This window comes from Phaseolus vulgaris, chromosome 3, assembly GCF_051622355.1.
Source record: "Phaseolus vulgaris cultivar YP4 chromosome 3, ASM5162235v1, whole genome shotgun sequence".
Taxonomy (NCBI): Eukaryota; Viridiplantae; Streptophyta; class Magnoliopsida; order Fabales; family Fabaceae; genus Phaseolus; species Phaseolus vulgaris.
This window is the reverse complement of record NC_143500.1, coordinates 43,810,684-43,833,026: the sequence shown is the minus strand read 5'-3', so window position 1 is coordinate 43,833,026 and position 22,343 is coordinate 43,810,684. Positions and strand designations below refer to the sequence as shown.

Sequence of the window (22,343 nt, the reverse complement as noted above, 5' to 3'; positions counted from 1 at the left end):
TAAATTTTCTTTTTATTTCTTATTATCTCTTTTTTAATTCAAATAATTTTACTTTCTATTTTCTTTTTCCTTAAATTTTTTTAAATTTATTCTCTCAAATCTACTTTAAATTCGAACAAAGAATAAAATTCAAATCCAAACAAACAAAGGATAAAAGGTGAAGAGTAAACAAACAAAAAAAATAGTGAAATATTACTAATCATTAGTTTTATTTTTCTTAGTTTTTTTATGCTGTAAGAAGGAAAGAAACACAAATTCTGATGTAGATCAAATCCATCGCCTTCAATGGTTGGGGCAGCTATTACTACTAATAGACTATAGTTAAGCATTTTGAATAAGATGTGCATATTTTTAACATGTGCTTTTAAGATATTATTTAAATGCGAACAATGTTTTGGCTTTGTTTACAATTGTCAAAGGCTACTCACTATAGTAGAGTCAGACCTGAATTGGTAGCGTCTTTATAACGAACTCAATTTTATTTTATTTTAAATCTTGTTGAAGACATTTTTTATGGAAGCTTCCGTTGAAAAAGTCTATTTAAAATATTTGATTTGCTTTTTTAAAAATATCTTATTAAATTATATAATATGATAAAAAAAATGTAAATATATTAATCAAATAGCATATTCTTCTTTGATTTTTAGAAAAGAACCATATAAATATTTGTAATAACATATTTTAACCATTAAATATTTTTAAGGATCATAATTATCAAAATCGAATTTTTCAGGTTAAATTTTTCTCTAAAACCAAACGTCCATCTAAAATAAGAGGAATTATTATTATTATTATTTTATCGGCAATACAATAAGAGGAATTATAAATGAATAAGGTTGTTGTTTCCTTTTTCAATTCCTAGGATAAAAACGAACTGGATAAAAAAAATGGGAAAAAAATAATGGTTGAAAAGGTTAGTCAAATTCTTCATCTACTTGTACCTTTTTCTATTTTATATTAAGTTTACAAAGTTAGTTTTAATTTTTTTAAATAATAAAGAATAATTTATATTTTTAATAATTTCAGTTGTTCTTTATATTTTTTATTTCTCTTCCACAACATTTCATTCTCTAATTGCAATGTTTGAGAGAGGAATTTTATCATTTGAGAGAAGAGTTATATCATTTAAGTGTGAGATGATTAACGAGAAGATTATTTATATTCAATATTTCTTTGTGAATTTTTTTTTTTTTTAAGTTTTGTATTACATTTTTGGACATTGTTGGTTTTTTTTTTCTTCAAGATTTTATGACTTTCAAAAAAATGAAAAAAATTAAGGGAACAAAAACACAATCTTCACCAATAAAAATACCATAAAACTCATTTCAATCACAAGTCTCCACTAGTCACCACTTGAAAATAAAGAAGACATCATACTTTCCACCATACTTAAAAGTATACTGTTCAAATAAATAAATAAAATATGAAGTTGCATAGAATAGAGAAGATAGAAAGATTTATCAAAGTTATGAATGAATATTAATAGAGAAGATAGAAAAGTGAAAGAAAGATTTATCAAAGTTATGAATGAATATTAAGAGGTGATATGGGTAATTTGGTCTAGAGTAATGAGAAAAGTAGCCCTTTCATTAAAAAACAATTAAGTGAGGAAAAAAAACAAATAAGATTCTAAAGCCATTTAGTATATTGTGATTAAGAACTTAAATTAAGAAACATTTGATTGCAGAGGCACAAAAGTCACAATTAGATTAAAATCCTTATAGCTTAGAAACATCTTTTCTATGTTCAAGATGCTTAAAAACAGTTAACGAAAACTCAATGTTTCAAGAGCAAAAAAATTCAATTAACTAATTAACCAATTGAAATTCGATTTCCTTTCTCTTTTCTTTTCTTTTCTTTTTATGTTGGCTTAAGCTCATTAAATTCAAGCAACTCTTGAATATCACAAATTTGTATCTATCAAAATATATGCATTTAGACTAGTAAGGATGAAAATGGTATCAATATAAAAAAAGGTAAGGGTTAAGGATTTATTCGAAAATGGTATTTGCTTTTGTTGTTGATATGATTTTCTAATTTATCTTCTTCACCTTTGAGTTACTTACTTCATCTTCTCTCTTAATCTTAAAACAAATTACAGGTACAATATTTTTTTATAATATCAAGTCAGTGTGACATTTCATTTTTTTTACTATTTCTTTTATAATAATAAAACAAATGATAAAGTGTGGTAAATAAAGAAGATAAGCGTAAATAAAGTAGCCCTTTCATTAAAAAACAATTAAGTGAGGAAAAAAAACAAATAAGATTCTAAAGCCATTTAGTATATTGTGATTAAGAACTTAAATTAAGAAACATTTGATTGCAGAGGCACAAAAGTCACAATTAGATTAAAATCCTTATAGCTTAGAAACATCTTTTCTATGTTCAAGATGCTTAAAAACAGTTAACGAAAACTCAATGTTTCAAGAGCAAAAAAATTCAATTAACTAATTAACCAATTGAAATTCGATTTCCTTTCTCTTTTCTTTTCTTTTCTTTTTATGTTGGCTTAAGCTCATTAAATTCAAGCAACTCTTGAATATCACAAATTTGTATCTATCAAAATATATGCATTTAGACTAGTAAGGATGAAAATGGTATCAATATAAAAAAAGGTAAGGGTTAAGGATTTATTCGAAAATGGTATTTGCTTTTGTTGTTGATATGATTTTCTAATTTATCTTCTTCACCTTTGAGTTACTTACTTCATCTTCTCTCTTAATCTTAAAACAAATTACAGGTACAATATTTTTTTATAATATCAAGTCAGTGTGACATTTCATTTTTTTTACTATTTCTTTTATAATAATAAAACAAATGATAAAGTGTGGTAAATAAAGAAGATAAGCGTGATTTTTTTATACTAATCGTAACGTACAAACTAAACAACTCTTAACTAATATATATATATATATATATATATATATATATATATATATAATCATCTAACATTCTCCATCAATCTTATGATGTATAATGAAACAATGAGAATTAAATAATAAAAATGTTTAATAGAGTGAGATTTTGCAAATAAATAGTAATTTTATGAATCATCTAAATAACATTTTTGTTGTCACAATATTTAGGAGTTGGTTTAGAAAGAGAAACACTCATGTTAAGAAAAAAGATTATTATTAAAAAAAATCATTAAATAAATATAGTTTTAGATAAAAAAAATTTTAAAAAATTAATTATTATATTAATTAAATTAGATAATATTTTAAACTAAAAAATTTATGACATCTAAATTAATTTCTATTATTAATAAATAGTTTATAAATTAGTATTTAATTAATTAATAAAATATTAACTAAAGTTTAATATAAGACTCCTGTATTATTTTATACGGAAGTGTTATAGGTCATATACAACTTCCACTCTAAATCATTCCCACATGGTTTACGACTTACTTATTTTTGTAGAAGTAAATGTTTTTACTCAATGAGAAAAATACACTACTTTAATATAAAAACCCAAAACTGCATCATGATTACACTTTTAGGAAGGTCCTTATTGATTAGCATAATATTAAATTTGTTATGTGTTGAAGAAGTGTTATTATGTTATATACAATTATAGATAAACAATCTTAATTTTTTTATTTATTTTTTTCTTCATTTAATCTTTCTCGATCCAAATTCAATAATATTGCTATCACTAAGTACAATATTTTATTCGCGGATAATAACATACACCAAATAATAAACATAAAGAATAATAATCTTACACGTGTCATCATAAATTTTTTCAAGAAATTGAATAGTTTTAAAGGGATAATATCTAGGTTATATAATCTTTAAGCCATTTATCTAGACCTCGATACATTCTATTAAAGGTAATTTAAAGAGAAATTGATGTGATTATTTGATGGTTTTAATTTTCTATTTCAATTAAGGTTTAGGATTTTTATATTTTAAAATAAAAATGACACATAATGTTAGATGGAGTGTTTAGTAGAAAATAAGGTCACCCCATCATGTTTAATAGAAAATGTTACGTTGGAGTTTGTCCAATATTCAATTCCTATATATGCAAAAAGTAGACTTCATTTTGTATAAAGGTGAGCATGGCAACTCATTTTGACAGTCCTTGTGATGGCATTTCATGAAGTTCTTCTTGAATCAATGTAGAGTAATGGGACGGAAGCAATGAATGAAGGTGAGCAAGATCCTCCTAAGAGTGGTGTTGATCTTGTAGGTGCATGTTAAGTATGGGTATTGGGTGGTTCGGCCAGCCCAAGGGAAAAGATGAAGGAATTGAAGTTTAGAGCCTAGGATTCTAGGGAGAAGCAAAGTTGAGCACAAATGGGTAGCATAACTTTACTCACAATAAACTTGCCATTACAAAGAGATGGCCTCCCTATTTATAAGCTAGATGGTCGTGATTCTTAAGCTAATACATAATGAAATGTAAACCAAATGAAATGCAAAGCCTAGGCCATGTGCTATGACCGGTCACACCTAGCAAGTTTCTAGAATGTTTCCATCAAATGTGCTTTCTACACTACCCTATCTACTAAGCACCCCTAATGGGCCTTTATGTAACAATTACAAAGGTCTTCTCTTCCCAAAACCGTAGCTTTGACCCATGTGTATGTGAAGCTAGACGGTCTAGAAGGAATCCTCTTCATGGCCTAGACGCTCCTTATGTAGCCGCTCCTCATTATGGCCTAGACGCTCCTCTTTATGGGCTAGACGCTCCTTTTTGAGTCTAGACGCTCCTCATCATAGGCTAGACCGTCTAGTCTTGGAGGCTTGGCTTTCATCGTGTGGTGAGCTTGGGCCCTCCTCCATCATCCCCTCCCTCTTGAAAAGGGTTTGTCCTCAAATCCAAAGCTTTTGCTTTTGAGGGGGCTTGTTGTGGCTGGATGGTGTCCATCATCTCCTCCTTCGGGAAAAGATCTATCCTCAGATTTGCTAACTTGATCTCGGATAGCAGCCTCTTGCTTCGTCAAGGTGTGTCCTCCCGGATCAAATATCAACCTATGAGAATCTTGAAACAAAGCAAAGGAGTTAGAGTGAGTATTTGGAGAACAATTAATTGTGTGAAGTTGCCATCTTTGTTTTTCTCTTGTTTTGGTCAACTTCTCACAATGCTTCCCTTTTGATGGTTGTAGGTGCCTTCTAATCCTCTTATGTTTTCTAAAATTTCCAAAAGTAGTTACTTTTTCCTTAGGCATAATCCTTTTAGGAAATGGTGACAACTTTAAAAAGGCAAGAGGACTATGTTCACATACAACTTCAAATGGAGAGATATGAGTAATCTTGTGGACTACTCCATTGTATGCATGCATAAAAGGAAAATGATTCTTATCCCAAGAATTGTGGATGTCCCTCATAATTTCGTGAAGCATAGAAGGGAGAGCTATGTTTTCAAATTTTGGAGCTCTATCCCTTATTTTTGAAAATAAATCATGGAGGCTTGTCACTTTTCTTAAGAAGAGTTTATCCACTTCCATGAAGAAAGAATCAAGACCTTTTGTTGTCCTAGGAAGCTCTAGTATGAAATGTGTGTCTTCCCAAGTATCTTTTACAAAAGGTGAAGGAGTATAGAGTTCTTGAGACTTTGCTTTAGGTGTAGTTTGAAAACAAGAGTTGTACCTAAAATAATGTCTTTGAACCTCTTTTCTCATGGGTGACAAAAGTTTTCCTCTTAAAAGCTCTAGAGTTTCATCAATTCTCATTTGCCCCATGAGTTCTCCTTCTTGTAGACTTTTTCTCTTATGTGCAAAGAGAGTCTCGTTGGTACAACCATTGTTTATGAAAATTTGTACATTTTGCAATGGTTGTCTCAATAAGACATGGCAAGTTGTTCTAGGCACTACTTCATACAAAAATTGGTAGGTGCTTATAGATAACTTGTCATTCTTTTGGGGATATCTTAACACATTTGAGAAGTAGTCTTGATTTATGCAAGCTTCTTTTAAAGACTTTTCTTTTGTGCTCATGCTTGCAAGTGTTCCTTTACAATAGGAAAGGCTAGGTTGTTCAACAAGAAGCATGTTTGTAAAGATAGTTTCATTGTGCTTGACTTGTTGAATGACCTTGTGGGAAGGAACACTATTCTCCCACGCCTTTTGTTTCCCAAAATTTTTTCTTTTTCTATTTTTTCTTCATCCCTTCTGTGTTTCATTTGTATTTGGTCTTTTACCACTTGGGAATGTGGTAAAGGGCTAAGTACAAACTTTTTGTGCTTGTGGATGAAAGAAATCTCGTTAGTTAGACCATTATGCGAGGTTTTCTTATCAAATTGCCATGGTCTACCTAATAAGATGTGGCAAGCTTCCATAGGTACTACATCACATAAAACATTGTCTTCATAGTTACCTATAGAAAACTCGATTTCCACTTGTTTGTCTACACGTAGTTCTCCATCCTCATTGATCCATTGTAAATTGTAAGGTTTTGGATGAGGAACTACTTGTAGATTTAGTTTCTCAATCAATCTAGTGCTACAACAATTGCAGCATGATCCACCATCCACAATAAGAGAGCATATATTTTCTAAAATATTGCATCTAGTATGAAAAATGTTCTCTCGTTGTGTCTCAATGGATGCACTAGGTTGATTGTGGAGGATTCTTTGAATCATCAATAAGTACCCCTCCAAAGGATTTATCCTCTCTCCTTCCCCCTCTCCTTGTGTACTAGGTTCATCCTCACCACTTGTGTACTCATCTTTTCCTTTTAAAAATAAAACCCTTTGGTTTGGACATTGCGCTTGCACATGCCCTCTTCCAAAACATTTAAAACACTTGGTGTCCCTAGCACGGATGTATGGGGTGGAGGCATCTTTTACTAAGGGTTTGGTAGTTTGTTTGGATTCGTCTCTAGGTGTACTACCCTCCCTTTTAAAGTCTTTCTTGGGATAAGAGTTGGAGTAAGAACCCACCCTTTGACTTGAAGTTTTGCGCAAATTTTGTTGTTCAACTTTAATGCAAAGTTGAACCAAATCATTCAAGTCTTGGTAGGGTAATAGTTCTACTCTATCCCTTATCTCAAGGTTGAGCCCACTTAGAAACCTAGATATGGTGGTGGTTTCTTCCTCTCTAATGGATGCTCTCATCATGTAGAGCTCCATTTTCTGCCTATACTCTTCCACACTTAAGTTCTTTTGTTGGAGTCTTTGGAGCTTGTCCATCAACTCCCTATGGTAGTAGGAAGGTATGTGGCGACGTCTTAGGGCTCCCCTAAGGTCATTCCAATATTCTATGGAAGGCTCCCTATGAAGACGTCGGTCTCTCTCTAAAGACACTAGTGCAGATAAGTTAAACAAATGCGGCTATTTTAAATTTACAAATGCGGTCATAGAACCGCATTTGATCAACACACATTTGTAAATCTGGAATTTACAAATGCGGTCCTATGACCGCATTCATAAATCACATTTACAAATGCGGTCATTTTAGATAACCGCATTTGTATATTATTCTGAATTAGGGAGTGGGTTTGGGGTTTAGGATTTATGAATGCGGTCTTGGTAAAAACCGCATTCATAAATCACTATTTACAAATGCGGTCATTTACTAAGACCGCATTTGTAAATGCGAATTCACTATTTACAAATGCGGTCTTGGTAAATGACCGCATTTGTAAATAGTGTTTTTTTTTTTTTGGTACATCATGTTTTGTGCAGAAACCATATATTTAAATAACCTGCATAATGATTAAACCCAGCCAGACAAATACAAAAATGTAGTAACCAATTGAAATCATCAAAATGTACATTTACAAGTGATCAAATTACATATAATAAAACCACTAATGTTGTTTACTTATGCTAGAGTTATAAAAATTAATGAAGTATGTGGACCAAGAATCTCTAACATATGAAAGGCCTTCCTCACTCATTGGTGTTTCTTCTGTGAATAACTGCATTGCAAAGTTGACATAAATTAGTTTCTAGATATATATATGTTCAAGAATTATAAAAATGATTTAACATATACCTCCTTCCAACCAGTTTTAACACCTAGTCTTATAATGGTAATCATCCATTGCATAATGTAATAGCCACACTCATAGCTTCCTGGTTGTTTATTACACTATATAATTCAATAAAAAGTAATATGTTAGTATATTGATAAACAATGATAATAGAGAAAGAAAAAAATTACAAACCTTTACTCTTATGTAGTTCAAATTATTTGAACTGGATCGACCTTTTAGGATGTTATATCCACGCCATGAACTGGTTAATACAAAAAACCTCGTTAGTAGATGGTTAATTAGTAACATATACAAAGTTAAGTTTATACTATACTTACGTATCAATGATATCCTTAAATTTTGTGGGCATCCTCTTGTGTAGGGAACAGAACCACACAGCAGTCTTATCAACCATTGATAAGACAAGTAACTGCCAATGATGCCTATATGATCATTGAAAAGAGTTAGTAAATATTTAAAACATGAAATAATAATAATTGATGACATATAATTAAACTTACTCATTAATGTAAGGGCATAAATAAATTTGTTTTCCCTCTTTTTCCAGGATGTTAGTGATGTATGCTTGAGTCTCAGTTGAGTTTGGTCCAACGGGATTAGTATATGCAGGATCTACGAATCCATACATATTTTCCTTCCCCTCAGTGATACAGACTCTATGCAAAAACCTACAAGTTTTTAGTTAAAGCATAATCAATAATAATTTAACATAAAGTAAATTGAATAATAGGTAAAGATACTTACATCATAAAAAATTGAATTATACTTATATTGAGCTCCTGGTTCCCAGATATAAATTCTGATAAATCTGTGTTGTAAATCATCAGTGGCAGTTCAGTGTTGATTTAAAAAAATGTATTATCCCACGGAACTGGAAAAGGATCATTGCCAATCTGACTAGCAATGAGACGTAGGGAAGCCATAGGATCGTCAACTGGAACCTCACGCTTCTTTTTCGGAGTTGGTGGCTGAAAAGGTTCCTACAAGATAAACAACATTTGTATTAAATTATATGTAATATATAAATATAAATAAAAAATAATATAATGAAACGAAATTATTACATGAGGTTCGGGCATAGATCGAATGAGCTCTCTGGGCCAGGCAACGAATGTCTGAAATGCATCGGCCACAGTGGTTACCTCATCTGAAGGTAGTGGAACACGAGCATCAGGAAATCGTACTTTTTAAACAGTTACCTTCGCCACATCAGGGGAGAGAGGAACGCTATGTAAGGTGGTGGCGTTTTTATAGACTTTTCCAAGTGCCACCACCCGAGGAAGTTTGCCGCCCACTACCAGTAGCTCACAATCCTCTATCTGCCCATTGATATCATCCCCTGATGTTGGAGGAGCCGCACTACTCCCCTTTGTGCTCTTGGGAGTGGGACTAACAAGGGGTTCAATCGGCTCAGCACAAACTTGTTGCGATAGAAACTCTTGTCGCATTCGATCATTCTCCTTTTTCATCTCCAGCCACATCAAATCAGTCTCCTTTCTCATCTCCTCCATTATTTCTTCACGTAACTTAGTCTTCATTTGAGTTTCCTTCTTGGAGGAGGAGGATGGCTGTCGTTCTGAAACTCCAAAATAAAGTTTAATTCCGACCCCTTGTCCAGCGGCACGAACACGACCAGAGTGTTCAGGTCGTCCAATTGCTTCAACCAGGATATCGTGACGAACTTCAGCAACAAATGTACCGTCGGATTCCAAGGAATCCTGCAAGAGTACACAAAAATCATATTTTCAATCATTAATATAATTAATGCTTTAAAAAAATTGAAAATAACAAAAATAACTTACAATTTTTTCGATTATAACCCCGGATTGCTCGGAACTTGGTGCACCGGACTTTTTAATTCGGGCCCTCTTCCATTTTTCATGGCGAAAAGGTGGTGGAGGAGAAGTGACCCCTGTTTCCACATTCTCAGAATATGTCCCCTGTTGAGATTTCTCCTTTTCCACCATCAGTGTTTGCTCAAGTTTTCTATACCCCGAACGAGACATAACGTGCGGGGTAAGATTCTTCAAAGCTATCTCTTGAGCTTTCTTCCGACGATCCTGTCATAATTGAAATAAACAAACTGAAGTAAATAAGATAAACTTATTAATGTTATATAAACAAAAAAGTTACTTCACTTACCATCCAAGCCTCATTTTCACGGCTTTCTCTAAAAAGACGCCATGTCTCTTCATCAATATGTTGGTACTTTAAACATGGATTTTCGTCTTTAAGGTCGCCAAAAATGTATCTCGATGTCAGTCTTGACTTAAAGGTACGAAATTTAAGTGCGATATTGGATAATATCTTTGATCGAAGCGGTTCCACATCAGGAATGTCAAAGTTTGCCTGCAAAATAACATCATGAAATTAAAATTAATTAATCAATATTAAAAAGCATTATATGATAACAATAATAATGTAAAGCTTACCAGAACATCCTCCCATAGCATGTTCCGATCAACCTCTGAAACCTCATCCCATGAATTAATCAAAATGGAGAGCCTCTCACGAGAAACAACTCCAAGATAGCTCATAAACTCATCTGCCTTAGGACCAAAAGCCACTCCAGTGTTGACGTCAATGTCAACATGTGTCTTCTCACCAGCAGCACGTCTCAATGCAAGACGCTTCAATCTAGTAGGTCCTCTACTACCTCGCCCAGATCGAGGTCTGACTGGAGTCTGGTCGTCATCCATGTCTCTGTTAAAAAAATTAGGTAACAAACATTAGTTAATGTGCATCGAATTAAAATCATATAAAAATAATACATAAAATTATAAATGTTTATTTACATGTTGCATGTGGGTTGAATGTTTATATGTAAATTCCTTCACTGTGGTCTTTACGGGTTGCATGTACATCATCAAGTACATCGTCATCTTTATTAGTTATCATTGGTGTGAATGAACGAGTTTCGCCATATTCAATATCATCTATGGCTTCCCCTTGTTTTTTCCCGTGTAAAACGACATACCAATGTTCTGACGTAGGATCTTTCACATAGAAAACCTGAGATGCTTGTTGAACCATTATAAATGGCTCATCTCGATACCCTATCTTTCGAAAGTCCACTAGTGTGAATCCTGATTCATCAATTTTAACCCCACTTTTATTATCAACCCATTTACACTTGAAAACTGGAACGGAAAACTTAGTGTAGTCAATCTCCCATATCTCTTCTATAAACCCATAGTATGCCATTGATCCAAGTACTGGATTTGTATCTTTCGAAGTCGAAAACTGCATTGACTCGGCTTCAAGAGTAACACCAGAATTTTGAACTGTACTCTTTTCATCCAGGGACTTCGTGTAAAATATACAATTATTCACTTCGTACGCTGTACATGAAATGACATCAAACTTCAATCCAGCAGCCAACCAAGTCAAGGTCTCTGATGCCGTTGAATCCTTGAACACCTCATCTTTAAACCAAGGCATGAAAGTTCTATTATGTTCCATCAAGACCCATTTCTCTGCTTGTCTTGGGTTATTTGCCTTCACAATGGCTTTATGAGCTTCTATGTAAGGTACAACTTCATCTGTGTTATTCAATATGTACAAATGTGCTTGCAAGACTTCTGATCGAGATTTGCTTACAATATTCACACCACGTAAACATTTACTTGTAGAACGCCTGTGGTGCCATGAATTAGCTGGAACACCTATTGGATTTGCTTTTGTCATGTACTCTGAACAAAATTCAATACTTTCTTCAGCTATGTACCTTTCAATCATTGAAGCCTCTGGACGATAATGATTTTTCACATAACCTTTCAAAATTTTCATATACCGCTCAACAGGATACATCCATCTTAAGTACACTGGTCCACACAATCTAACCTCTCTTACCAGATGCACCACTAGATGAACCATGATGTCAAAAAAAGACGGAGGAAAAAACATTTCCAATTCACACAAGATAACAACAATTTCATTTTGAAGTTCATCTAGTTTTGAGGGATCAATGACTTTACAACAGATGGAAGAGAAGAATGAGCACAAACGGGTTATGGTGTGTCTAACATTTTTTGGTAAGATCCCACGGATAGCTACCGGCAACAATTGTTGTATCAAGATGTGACAATCATGAGACTTCAACCCAATTAACTTCAAATCTTGCATTGACACTAGACTCTTCACATTTGAGGAATGTCCTTGTGGCACTTTCACACCCTTTAGACATTGACAAAAACTAATTTTTTCATCTTTTGACATTGTGTAACAGGCTGGGGGCAAATATGTACGCTTACCCATTTGTATGGGTGCCAACTCGCCGCGTATGTTCATCTCAATCAAATCTAAACGAGCATTTAGACCATCCTTCATCTTCCCGTTAATGTTAAGAAGTGTACCAATTAAGCTATCACACACATTCTTCTCAACATGCATTACATCTATACAATGTCTGACTTCTAACCTCGACCAGTACGGAAGATCAAAGAAGATTGATTTCTTCTTCCAAATATTTGTCACAGATGACTTTTTTTTGGACTTGCCGAAGGTGTGGTCTATGTTATTTACCTTTTCGTAAACCTCAACACCGGTTAATGGAGTTGGTGGACCACTACCCTCTTGGTGTCCATTAAAGGCTTTTTTTCAACCTCCGGTAAGGATGATGACTTCTAAGAAACCTCCGATGCCGAAGATATACTGTTTTCCTTCCATGTTTCAATTGTTGAGAAGCAGTGTCTTCTTCGCATATTGGACACGCTTTGTGACCCTTAACACTATAACCTGATAAGTTACCATATGCCGGAAAGTCATTGATGGTGCAAAATAACATGGCATGAAGCTTGAAAGTTTCATTAGCAAATCCGTCAAATACTTCGACACCCTGGTCCCACATTAACTTCAAATCTTCAATTAGGGGACTTAGATAAACATCAATATCATTCCCTGGTTGTTTCGGACCGGATATCATCATAGACAACATCATGTATTTTCGCTTCATGCACAATCCAGGAGGTAAGTTGTAAATAACTAGTAATACAGGCCATGAACTGTGATTTGTACTCATATTACCAAACGGATTCATTCCGTCTGTAGCTAAACCAAGTCGGATATTTCTTGATTCTTTACCAAATTCTGGAAAGTCATCATCAAATTTCTTCCATTGAATAGAATCAGTTGGATGTCGGTACATGCCATCGCATTTCCTCTCATCTGCATGCCATCTAAGATTCTTAGCATCGTCTGGGTTTGCAAACAAACGCTTCATCCTTGGAATGATGGGAAGATACCACATAACCTTCATTGGGGGTCCATGCTTTTCCATGTCATCAATAGAATCATCATCTTTTTGTTTCAACTTATAACGTGATAACCCACACCTCGGACAAATTTTCAACAATTCAAAATCTTTCCGGTATAATATACAATCATTAGGACATGCATGTATCTTTTTGTACTCCATACCCATTGGACAAAGAATCTTTTTTGCCTCGTAATTACGATTAGGTAGACTATTTCCCTCTGGAAGCATATCCTTCAACAGCTGGAGCAATTCCGTGAAGCTTTTATCAGTCCATCCGTTTATTGCCTTCAAATTCATCAATCTTAACACCGCCGACAACCGTGTGAAGTTAGTTGATCCAGGATACAAAGGAGTCTCTGCATCTTTTGACATACTTTCATATCCATGCGCTTTTGCAAAACACTCAGCTCCCACATCACGAATCATGTCCTCCAATCGATCATCATCTCCATCATCGTGTACTGCTTCATCCATGGTAGAACCCACATATTCTTCAGTTACGGAAACACGTGGTAAATTTAATAATTCACCATGCCATGTCCAAGTTGTATAAGATCGAAGAAACCCATCACATAGCAGGTGTTCCCTCATGATATTCACATCCAGTATCCTTCCATTCAAACAGTTAACGCACGGACACCTGATCTTTGCTCCATCATGACCACTAATAATCGCGTTACGCTGCGCAAATTGTATAAATTCCTCTACTCCCCTTTCGTACTCATCACTTATACGAACAACATTAATCCAACTTCGATCCATTATATATTCTGGAATATAGTTAGGATTTTCTAATAATTAGTATTCTCTTCAATCTCACACATTTGCCGAGGGTCGAACACCCCCGGACTCAATCCAAACACGATATTTCTATTCTAAAAGTAACAATAACTAACATAACATAAAACTTTTATTAAAATGTAATTAACAACTAACTAAATATTTCACTTCTAAAATTAAAATTCTAGAACAAAGTTTAATACATTATAGAATTATAATTCCATAAAAATTAATATCATATTCATTTTTATTTAAGTAAAAGTAGTTTAAAGTGACAATTATAAAAAATAAATGATGCCAGGAAAAAAAAAAAAGATATGCAAAGAGAAAGTGCAAAAAATAAAAATAATTACAAAAATAGAATTTATATATAATATAAATTTAAGAAAATAGAAATTATATAATACAAAAATTCAAAATACACACAAATATATAAATTATTAGTTATTAGTTATACATTCCAAGTTATATTAGTTATTAATTAAATATATATTATAATACAGAAAAATAAAAATTCAAAATATTAAATATGAATTCAAAATTTTAAATATAAATTCAAAATATTAAATAAATACAACACCAACCTTTAGGTTGATGGTGATCGGAGACGAAGACGAAGGCATAGGCGAAGGCGGTGGCGGAAGCAGTGGCGGTGACGAAAGCAGTGGCGGTGGCGGAGCAGAAAAAACCAGAGAACCAATAGAACAGTAACCACCTATATGCAGAAAACGAGTAAGGAAACGAAATGACAATGCCAAGGAAGTGAATAATGACAATGACAAAAACGAAAACGAAAACAAACGTTGAAGCAGAGAGAGCTGAAACTTACAATGCAAAGCGGAGAGAGCTGAGAACGTTGAAACGAAGAGCGGAGAAGACGAAAGTGAAAGTGAAAACCAGTGGCGCGCTTCTATTTTTAGGGTAAAATTGATTTACAAATGCGGTTCTAGGGTAAGACCGCATTTGTAAATCAATTTAATTACAAAAATGCCACCGCGTTTTTTACAAATGCGTTTAAACGCAAAGCCGCACTAAATAAATAGTCGTTGTTTTCAAATTTTGTACTAGTGAGAGGTCCACCAATACATAGCATTGCTTTGGAAACTAAGGGTTGCTAAAGGGACCTTCCTCTCTTCACTCACCCTATGGCAAGCAAATAGTTGCTCTACTTTCATCTCCCAATCTAGGTAGGCCTCTACATCTTCCTTACCATAGAAATGGGGTAGGTCTACCCTTACTTCCTTTGGGCTCTCTTGCTCCCTTTGTCTAGTTTTTCTAGGGGGTGGTTGGTAATAGTCATTAATTCTAAGGCTTCCATCCCCTAGAGTCTCATTACTTTTAGAATGGGATGCATGAGTTTTTTTTTTATTTTTGTGAGTTTTGTGATTTCTCTTCTTGAGCTTTAGCCAACTCATTGATTTTGTTCTCATTCTCCAATTGTCTAAAAGAAATCGATTGTACCGCTTGGGATACTTCTTTTAAAAGAGTTTTCAAAGATTTTACTTCACTTTCAATAGACTTTGGAGAGTGAGAAGAAGAAGACATGGCTAAAACTTTGTGTATATAGGTGTTTTACTTTGAGAAAGTTTAGGAAAGTTAAAGAAGGTAGTTTTTCAGGTAAGGGAGGTGAGTCACAAAGGACTACTTAAGTACCAAGCCTTTTCCTTGCCAAAAACTATCCTCCAATATCTTCACACAAGACTTTCTCTTAGTGAAACACTTAGAACACAAATAAGTTGAGAAATAAATGCAAGAAAACAATGTAAGCTATCTATGCAACAAAACTAGTCGGTTTAACACAAATTTAAACAAAACTAACCATGCAAAGCGTAGCTATGAAAGCAAAAGAAAAGCAATTACAAACAAGTAACAATTACTAATCGAGAATGCTATACTATTCGGCCCTAGGTGAGGCTTCTTGGACACTTTGAGCCCTTGAAGACACACTCACCGTCTAAAACGTAATTAACAAGGTAATTAACAATAAACCAAGTTGCAAAGGAAATAAGAGAACTCCCTTTGTTGTTCCTCTTTTTGGTTAGTGCACTTCCTTGTTGTCTTTGCTTGTTGATTTTCCAAGTGTTTGTAGTGTTTTTTTTCAAGAATGCTTGTTTCGGCTTTGGCCTTGTCTTCTCCTTAGAATGATGGTCTTTAATTCTCCAATTTCCAGCACCTAGCAAAGGACTAAACCTTAACCAAATCAAGTTCCCATTCACATAAGCACCAAAGAAGAATAAATTCCAACACCCAAATTAGAGGTCAAAGAACAAAAGCAAGAAACAAATTTAATTGAATAAAATAGTACCACCAAAAGGATTTAGATTAAGACAACTAGAAAGAGAGTCAAGTAATTAAAGCAAACAAATAAAGGTACTCAATTAAAGGTTGGCACACAAAAGAATTCCTAAAGAAAAGCACTAGATTGGATGACCAAATAAAAAAAAACAGCACCACTGGAAAAAGTTGTGGGCCAGAAACGTGTTTGTTCCCCGATTTATGCTGAGCTGTATTTTTAAAATTTGACTCTGAAATTTGATATGCAAGATATTCAGGATCTTATCTAAAATCTGGCTTTGGAATCACTCAAAACGCATGCACCATTTTTTTTTAATAAATTTTGCAATTTTGGTGTTCAGTTAGGCCAGCTGGAGCGCCTCAGATTTGCACTCTGATTTTAAAAGATTTATCATTTTTTTTCTGTTGCTTCTTTTGACCTAATTCTTTTTTTGTCCTTTCTATAACACTTTAAACTTGCATTTTCCAGAGAATCAAAATTTTCCTATGAGTGGAAATATTTTTCTGGATCAAAACAGCCAAAACAGAGAAGGTGAAAACAGGGGAATCTGAAAACTAGAAACAAAAACAGCAAGATACCAAAGTTTAGACACAATGGAAATTTGTGAAATAGAATTGTGTAGGATCTAAACACAATATGAACTCAAACTAAAATTAAAAAGGCACCAAAAGAGCAAAGAACAGCAGATTCAAGCAATTAAAGAGACCCAAAATCAAGAAACAATCAAGCCAAATAAAAGGACTACTATGAATTGTTGACAATAAGGATGAACATGACTTGACAAAACATGTATAGATTCAGAAAATTAAAGACTCAAAGCATAATATGAACCAAATAATGAAAGCAATAAAGACTCAAAAGCCTAAAAGAAAATAGCAACTCAAAGGTGTATGGAATCCTATCACAAAATGCACAAGAACTTGTTCAAGATCAATTGAACAAGAGTGCTTCGGTTGGATCTTCCACAAAGCACACCAAGAACAAATTAAAATGTAAAAAACAGCAAGACAAGTATGGAAATTAAATGACAATATGAAATAAAGAAGAACTAAAATTGAAAAGACCAAGAGCTACTCATCTTGAAGAACCAAAGCTCATGATACCAAATGATGGCATTTCATGAAGTTCTTCTTGAATCAATGTAGAGTAATGGGGCGGAAGCAATGAATGAAGGTGAGCAAGATCCTCCTAAGAGTGGTGTTGATCTTGTAGGTGCATGTTAAGTATGGGTATTGGGTGGTTCGGCCAGCCCAAGGGAAAAGATGAAGGAATTGAAGTTTAGAGCCTAGGATTCTAGGGAGAAGCAAAGTTGAGCACAAATGGGCAGCATAACTTTACTCACAATAAACTTGCCATTACAAAGAGATGGCCTCCCTATTTATAAGCTAGATGGCCGTGATTCTTAAGCTAATACATAATGAAATGTAAACCAAATGAAATGCAAAGCCTAGACCATGTGCTATGACCGGTCACACCTAGCAAGTTTTTAGAATGTTTCCATCAAATGTGCTTTCTACACTACCCTATCTACTAAGCACCCCTAATGGGCCTTTATGTAACAATTACAAAGGTCTTCTCTTCCCAAAACCGTAGCTTTGACCCATGTGTATGTGAAGCTAGACGGTCTAGAAGGAATCCTCTTCATGGCCTAGACGCTCCTTATGTAGTCGCTCCTCATTATGGCCTAGACGCTCCTCTTTATGGGCTAGACGCTCCTTTTTGAGTCTAGACGCTCCTCATCATAGGCTAGACCGTCTAGTCTTGGAGGCTTGGCTTTCATCGTGTGGTGAGCTTGGGCCCTCCTCCAGCACCTTGCTTCTTTGGAAAAAGGGAAATAAATGAAAACGCATTTTTAAGATGCATGCACTTAACAATGGAACGTAGCTGGAAGAAAAAGCATTTTTTAGTTATGGTAATTATGATGCAAAGTTTTGAAATTGGAATCTGAACTCATCTTATGGTTACATTATAAAACAGTGAATTGAGTTCTGATAAAACAGTGAATTGAGTTCTGATGTGCGGAGAAATTAGGATGGCAACGGGCTGACCTTTTCAACTCGCTAACCTGCATTAGTCTATCTCGTATTAGTTTTTTGATAATTTTTTAAAAACAAAATGTAAAAAAAATATATTTAATTTTTAAAAAAAAAAGAATATGGACTGACTCACAAACCTGCAGATCAATTTTTATGCGGAACGGATCGAAAATTCTAATCCACAATAATTTTACGGGGCGGGCCAACCTAACCCGATTTTTTGTGGGCCAAACGTGTGACTGGCCGCTTTGCACCCCTAGGAGAAATGTTGTGTTGGAAAAGGTTGGGGCATCCGTTTGGAACCGAGATGGGCATTGCGTATGTATTGCGTGTGATGAACGGGGGCAGAAAAAAGTGAAGAGTGAAAGAACAGCACTATTTCGGTACAGTTTCGGCGAAAGAACAACATGGTCAAGAGTCAGGCTTTGCGACTCCTCCCTTGTTGTCCAACGCGCTTTTCTTCACACTCCATACTCTATTCAATTCTTACTCACACACAAAAACAAAACTTACCTGTCTTTCCTTTTCCAACTCTTTTTTATTACTTCAATATTCATGCTTTAATTTCTATTTTTCAATTTACATAATATTATACATTTCAAACTTTTTATTTTTATTTTTAACACATTATATACTTTCACAATATATAATAATGATTTTTTTATTTTTTAACTATTCATTCTTATACAATAAATTAATATAATATACATGCTGGAGTTTTCTATAAATATGATCTATAATATATAAGTTAATACAATAATTATTAGGAATTTATTTAAATTTAAATTTATTAAATTTATCGTTCTATCTTCGTCTTTTTTTATTTTCAATTTTTTATTTATTTTTATATTTATAATAATGTGTGTTGAAAATTTCATATTAATTAAATATATATATATAGATATAGATATAGATATTTTGTAATGATATATATATTATACATAAACTTATTAATATGTAATTATTATAAAAATTAACATACTTATCCCACATTATAGATGGTAATTTATTGAGACTGTAAATGATTATATTTTGTTGTGTGTTATATTTATTTTTAAAATGGATATTTCATGATTATTAAATATCATAATTCTAAATGAATTTAAACTTCTTGAAAAATTTAAATATCAAAATTTGATTAATGTGCACTAACTACTGCACTGACAACATTGGTTATTAGTAATTTAAAGTTTTTTTTTTCCATTAGCACGCCTAAAGACATGTTCTATTATGAATTTTTTTTTCTATATCAGATGTTTCAACAGTTTTTTCAATTCTTTAATCAGTGTTCTAAACAAAAACGGATACTGAGACTGTAGATTAATTTAGGTTAACAATAAAATAAACTACATTTTGAGAAAAAAGAGTAAAACAAATGGTTAATACACCTAATACACAAATTTGATTTAAAACTTCTCTAGAGGAAAACAATTATGAAAACGCATTATTTGGTGTATTATTTTGGACATATTTTTTATTAATTAAAATTGCATTTTGTACGAATCGCAAATTGTATTTAATAATCCTATTGGACAATTTATATTTTTTAATAATAAATAAAATGTTAACACGATGGATTTCAATAGGTTTGTGAAGTGTATGTGTTTTAATTTTGAATGGTCATATTTGACACCACAAATACAAATAGTAAACTACATCTATTCTACATATCAATAAATTATTATTTGAATTATTTTTATGTTATTTTTTAATTTAAAATATTATTATATTTGGGTGTAAAAAGTATGTTATTTTATTTGAGTGTTAACAAAAACTTTTCGTTGAATTGTTGGGTGTGAAATCTGTTCCATTTCAATAACGGCACGAGAGAGTGAGAGTGACAAGATATTTAGTAGCACCATGTGACTGTTCTGCCCCTATTTAGCAGACTTTTGGGAGCCCACATCGAGAGTGCCGTGTAACCATCAGTATCTGTGAGGGCTTTATTGTCATTTTATTTTTGCGGGTGCTCCACGTCATCCTTTCTAATATATTGCAGTGATACTGTTGTATGCCTCACTTAAACACTCCATTTCCATTCAGTTAAATCTTCCCTTCTAAACTATCTATTTAAACTTCTTCTTTTCGACCATCTTCATCACACTCCATATCACAAACCAAACCCTAGTTTTAGCTCAAACACTGCATGCTATAACATACCATACCTACTTCCCTTTCTAAATTTCCAAACATGAAGAACACAAACACTACCATTACTGCTTCATCAAAACTTGATCGCAAAACTATTGAAAGAAACCGCAGAATCCACATGAAAGGTCTCTGCTTCAAGCTTGTTTCCATTATTCCTTCCAAGGACCTCAAACCCACCAAGGTTGGTATATGGTTGATCGGTTCATACTCGCATAACTCAATCACCCCCTGTCCCTCTTTGCAAATTAAGTTTTGATGATGAAAACCATAGAAAACTAATGAGGTATAATATTAATTAAATGAACGAATGTTTCAGGACATGCTTTCCCAGCAGGACCAGCTTGATCTTGCAGCCACGTATATAAAGCATCTGAGAGAAAGATTAGAGAAACTGAAGGGGGAGAAGGAGAAAGCCATGAACATGATGAGAACAACCCAAACCAATAACGGGATTTTCAATATTGAGTCTCAGTTGCCTCTACTTGAGATAAAGGAGTTGGGTTCGGGCATCGAAGTGATGTTGATAAGTGGGGTGAATAAGAACTTCATGCTCTATGAAGTAATTAGTGTCCTTGAGGAAGAGGGTGTTGAAGTTGTCACTGCCAACTTCACTACTGTTGCTAATAAGATATTTTACACAGTTCATGCTAAGGTACAATGGACATATCCATATCTAGGTCTTTATCTCTATTTCTTACTACTACTTTTAATGTTAGGGTAAAGCTTCCCATTCAGGTCCAGCTTTTGTTAGGGTAAAGAACAACCAAAACATTTATTCTCATATTGATATGCCATTTTTTTTCTATTGCAGGTTAAAATATCAAGAGTTGGCGTTGAGTCAACAAGGATATATCAAAGGCTTCAGGAATTGATTCAACCACTAGAAGCTGGTAGTACATATCGTGATCGAAAGCAAAATTATTAAAGGTCATGAATCAGAAGATGACTTCTCATGAATCGATCATAGCACTTTAATTAGTGAAGCCATATCTCAAGTGATGCTGTAGAGAGGGTGGTCCACTCTTGTAATGTTTTAAGCGATTTTTTGGGTGAGAATTTTAACAGTTTAAAGGTTAGAGCACCTTATGTACTCTATGTTCTTTTTTTTTTAATATATTAATTATTTTTTTATTAAAAAAAATGTTGCATTTGCTTTCGGAAAATTAATCACTTCACGTGTTAAGATACTCTTGATCATTTATAGAAAGTTAATTAACGATCATTTGTTTCCCATAAAACAAATGCATCCTTAAATTTAATTATTCTATAGTTAGAATGCAGGGTTGGAGTTGTGATCAAAATCGTAGACCAACACTTTACCACCTCGACCATTCCGTTTGTTCTTGCTTCCTACACTAAAAAGAAAAAATTATTTATTGATTTTTATCCACGAATTTTAATGCGTAGGTAAATTCAGCATTACTTACAAATATTATCTAAGAACAACATTACCTATAGATATTATCTACAGATCTGAATCTGTAGGTAAATTCAACATTACTTACCAACTATTACCTATAGATCTTATTACCTATCAACTTTTATCCACGAATCTTATTACCTAGGAACTTTTACCCACAAATTTCTATTACTTGCCAACTACTATCATAATAATTATATACATAGTACTAAAAATATTATTATAATATAATTAATTATAAAATCATAAATAATATTCATAAATAATAATAATCTTAACTAATAAGTATAACATATTATTAATATTATAAATTAATAATATTTATTAATATTTAATAATATTAATATTTTTTATATTATTAACTATATTAATAATGTTAATAATTTTTATATTATTAACTATATTAATAATGTTACTAATTTTTATATTATTAACTATATTAATAATGTTA

The 22,343-nt window shown here is 33.1% G+C and overlaps 2 protein-coding genes and 1 long non-coding RNA gene across 4 annotated transcripts; 1 reads left to right on the top strand and 2 right to left on the bottom strand.

Annotated features, from left to right (window-relative positions):
- Positions 1-7,692: 7,692 nt before the first annotated feature.
- Positions 7,693-8,374, bottom strand: LOC150028860 (uncharacterized). The gene is made up of 4 exons (XR_016519285.1): positions 8,270-8,374; positions 8,124-8,193; positions 7,952-8,047; positions 7,693-7,874 (listed from the first exon to the last, which is right to left on the bottom strand). It is a non-coding gene; the product is annotated as an uncharacterized LOC150028860 (long non-coding RNA).
- Positions 8,375-8,452: 78 nt separating this feature from the next.
- LOC137807858 (uncharacterized) lies at positions 8,453-14,691 on the bottom strand. Of its 2 annotated transcripts, XM_068608687.2 has the most exons (7): positions 14,574-14,691; positions 10,385-10,655; positions 10,095-10,301; positions 9,755-10,012; positions 9,017-9,670; positions 8,697-8,932; positions 8,453-8,620 (listed from the first exon to the last, which is right to left on the bottom strand). In XM_068608687.2, the coding sequence occupies exons 2-5, from the start codon at positions 10,649-10,651 to the stop codon at positions 9,140-9,142; spliced, it is 1,263 nt and encodes a 420-aa protein (XP_068464788.2). In that variant the 5' UTR covers positions 10,652-10,655; positions 14,574-14,691; the 3' UTR covers positions 8,453-8,620; positions 8,697-8,932; positions 9,017-9,139. The 2 variants fall into 2 exon arrangements, with proteins under 2 accessions (XP_068464788.2, XP_090155871.1); XM_090299745.1 differs by lacking the exon at positions 14,574-14,691 and having other exon boundaries at positions 10,385-10,702.
- A 5,662-nt stretch (positions 14,692-20,353) lies between these two features.
- On the top strand, positions 20,354-21,723 carry LOC137807857 (transcription factor bHLH162). Its single transcript, XM_068608686.2, has 3 exons — positions 20,354-20,653; positions 20,789-21,124; positions 21,284-21,723. Exons 1-3 carry the CDS (start codon positions 20,513-20,515, stop codon positions 21,395-21,397), a joined length of 591 nt encoding a protein of 196 aa, XP_068464787.1. The 5' UTR covers positions 20,354-20,512; the 3' UTR covers positions 21,398-21,723.
- Positions 21,724-22,343: the final 620 nt, after the last annotated feature.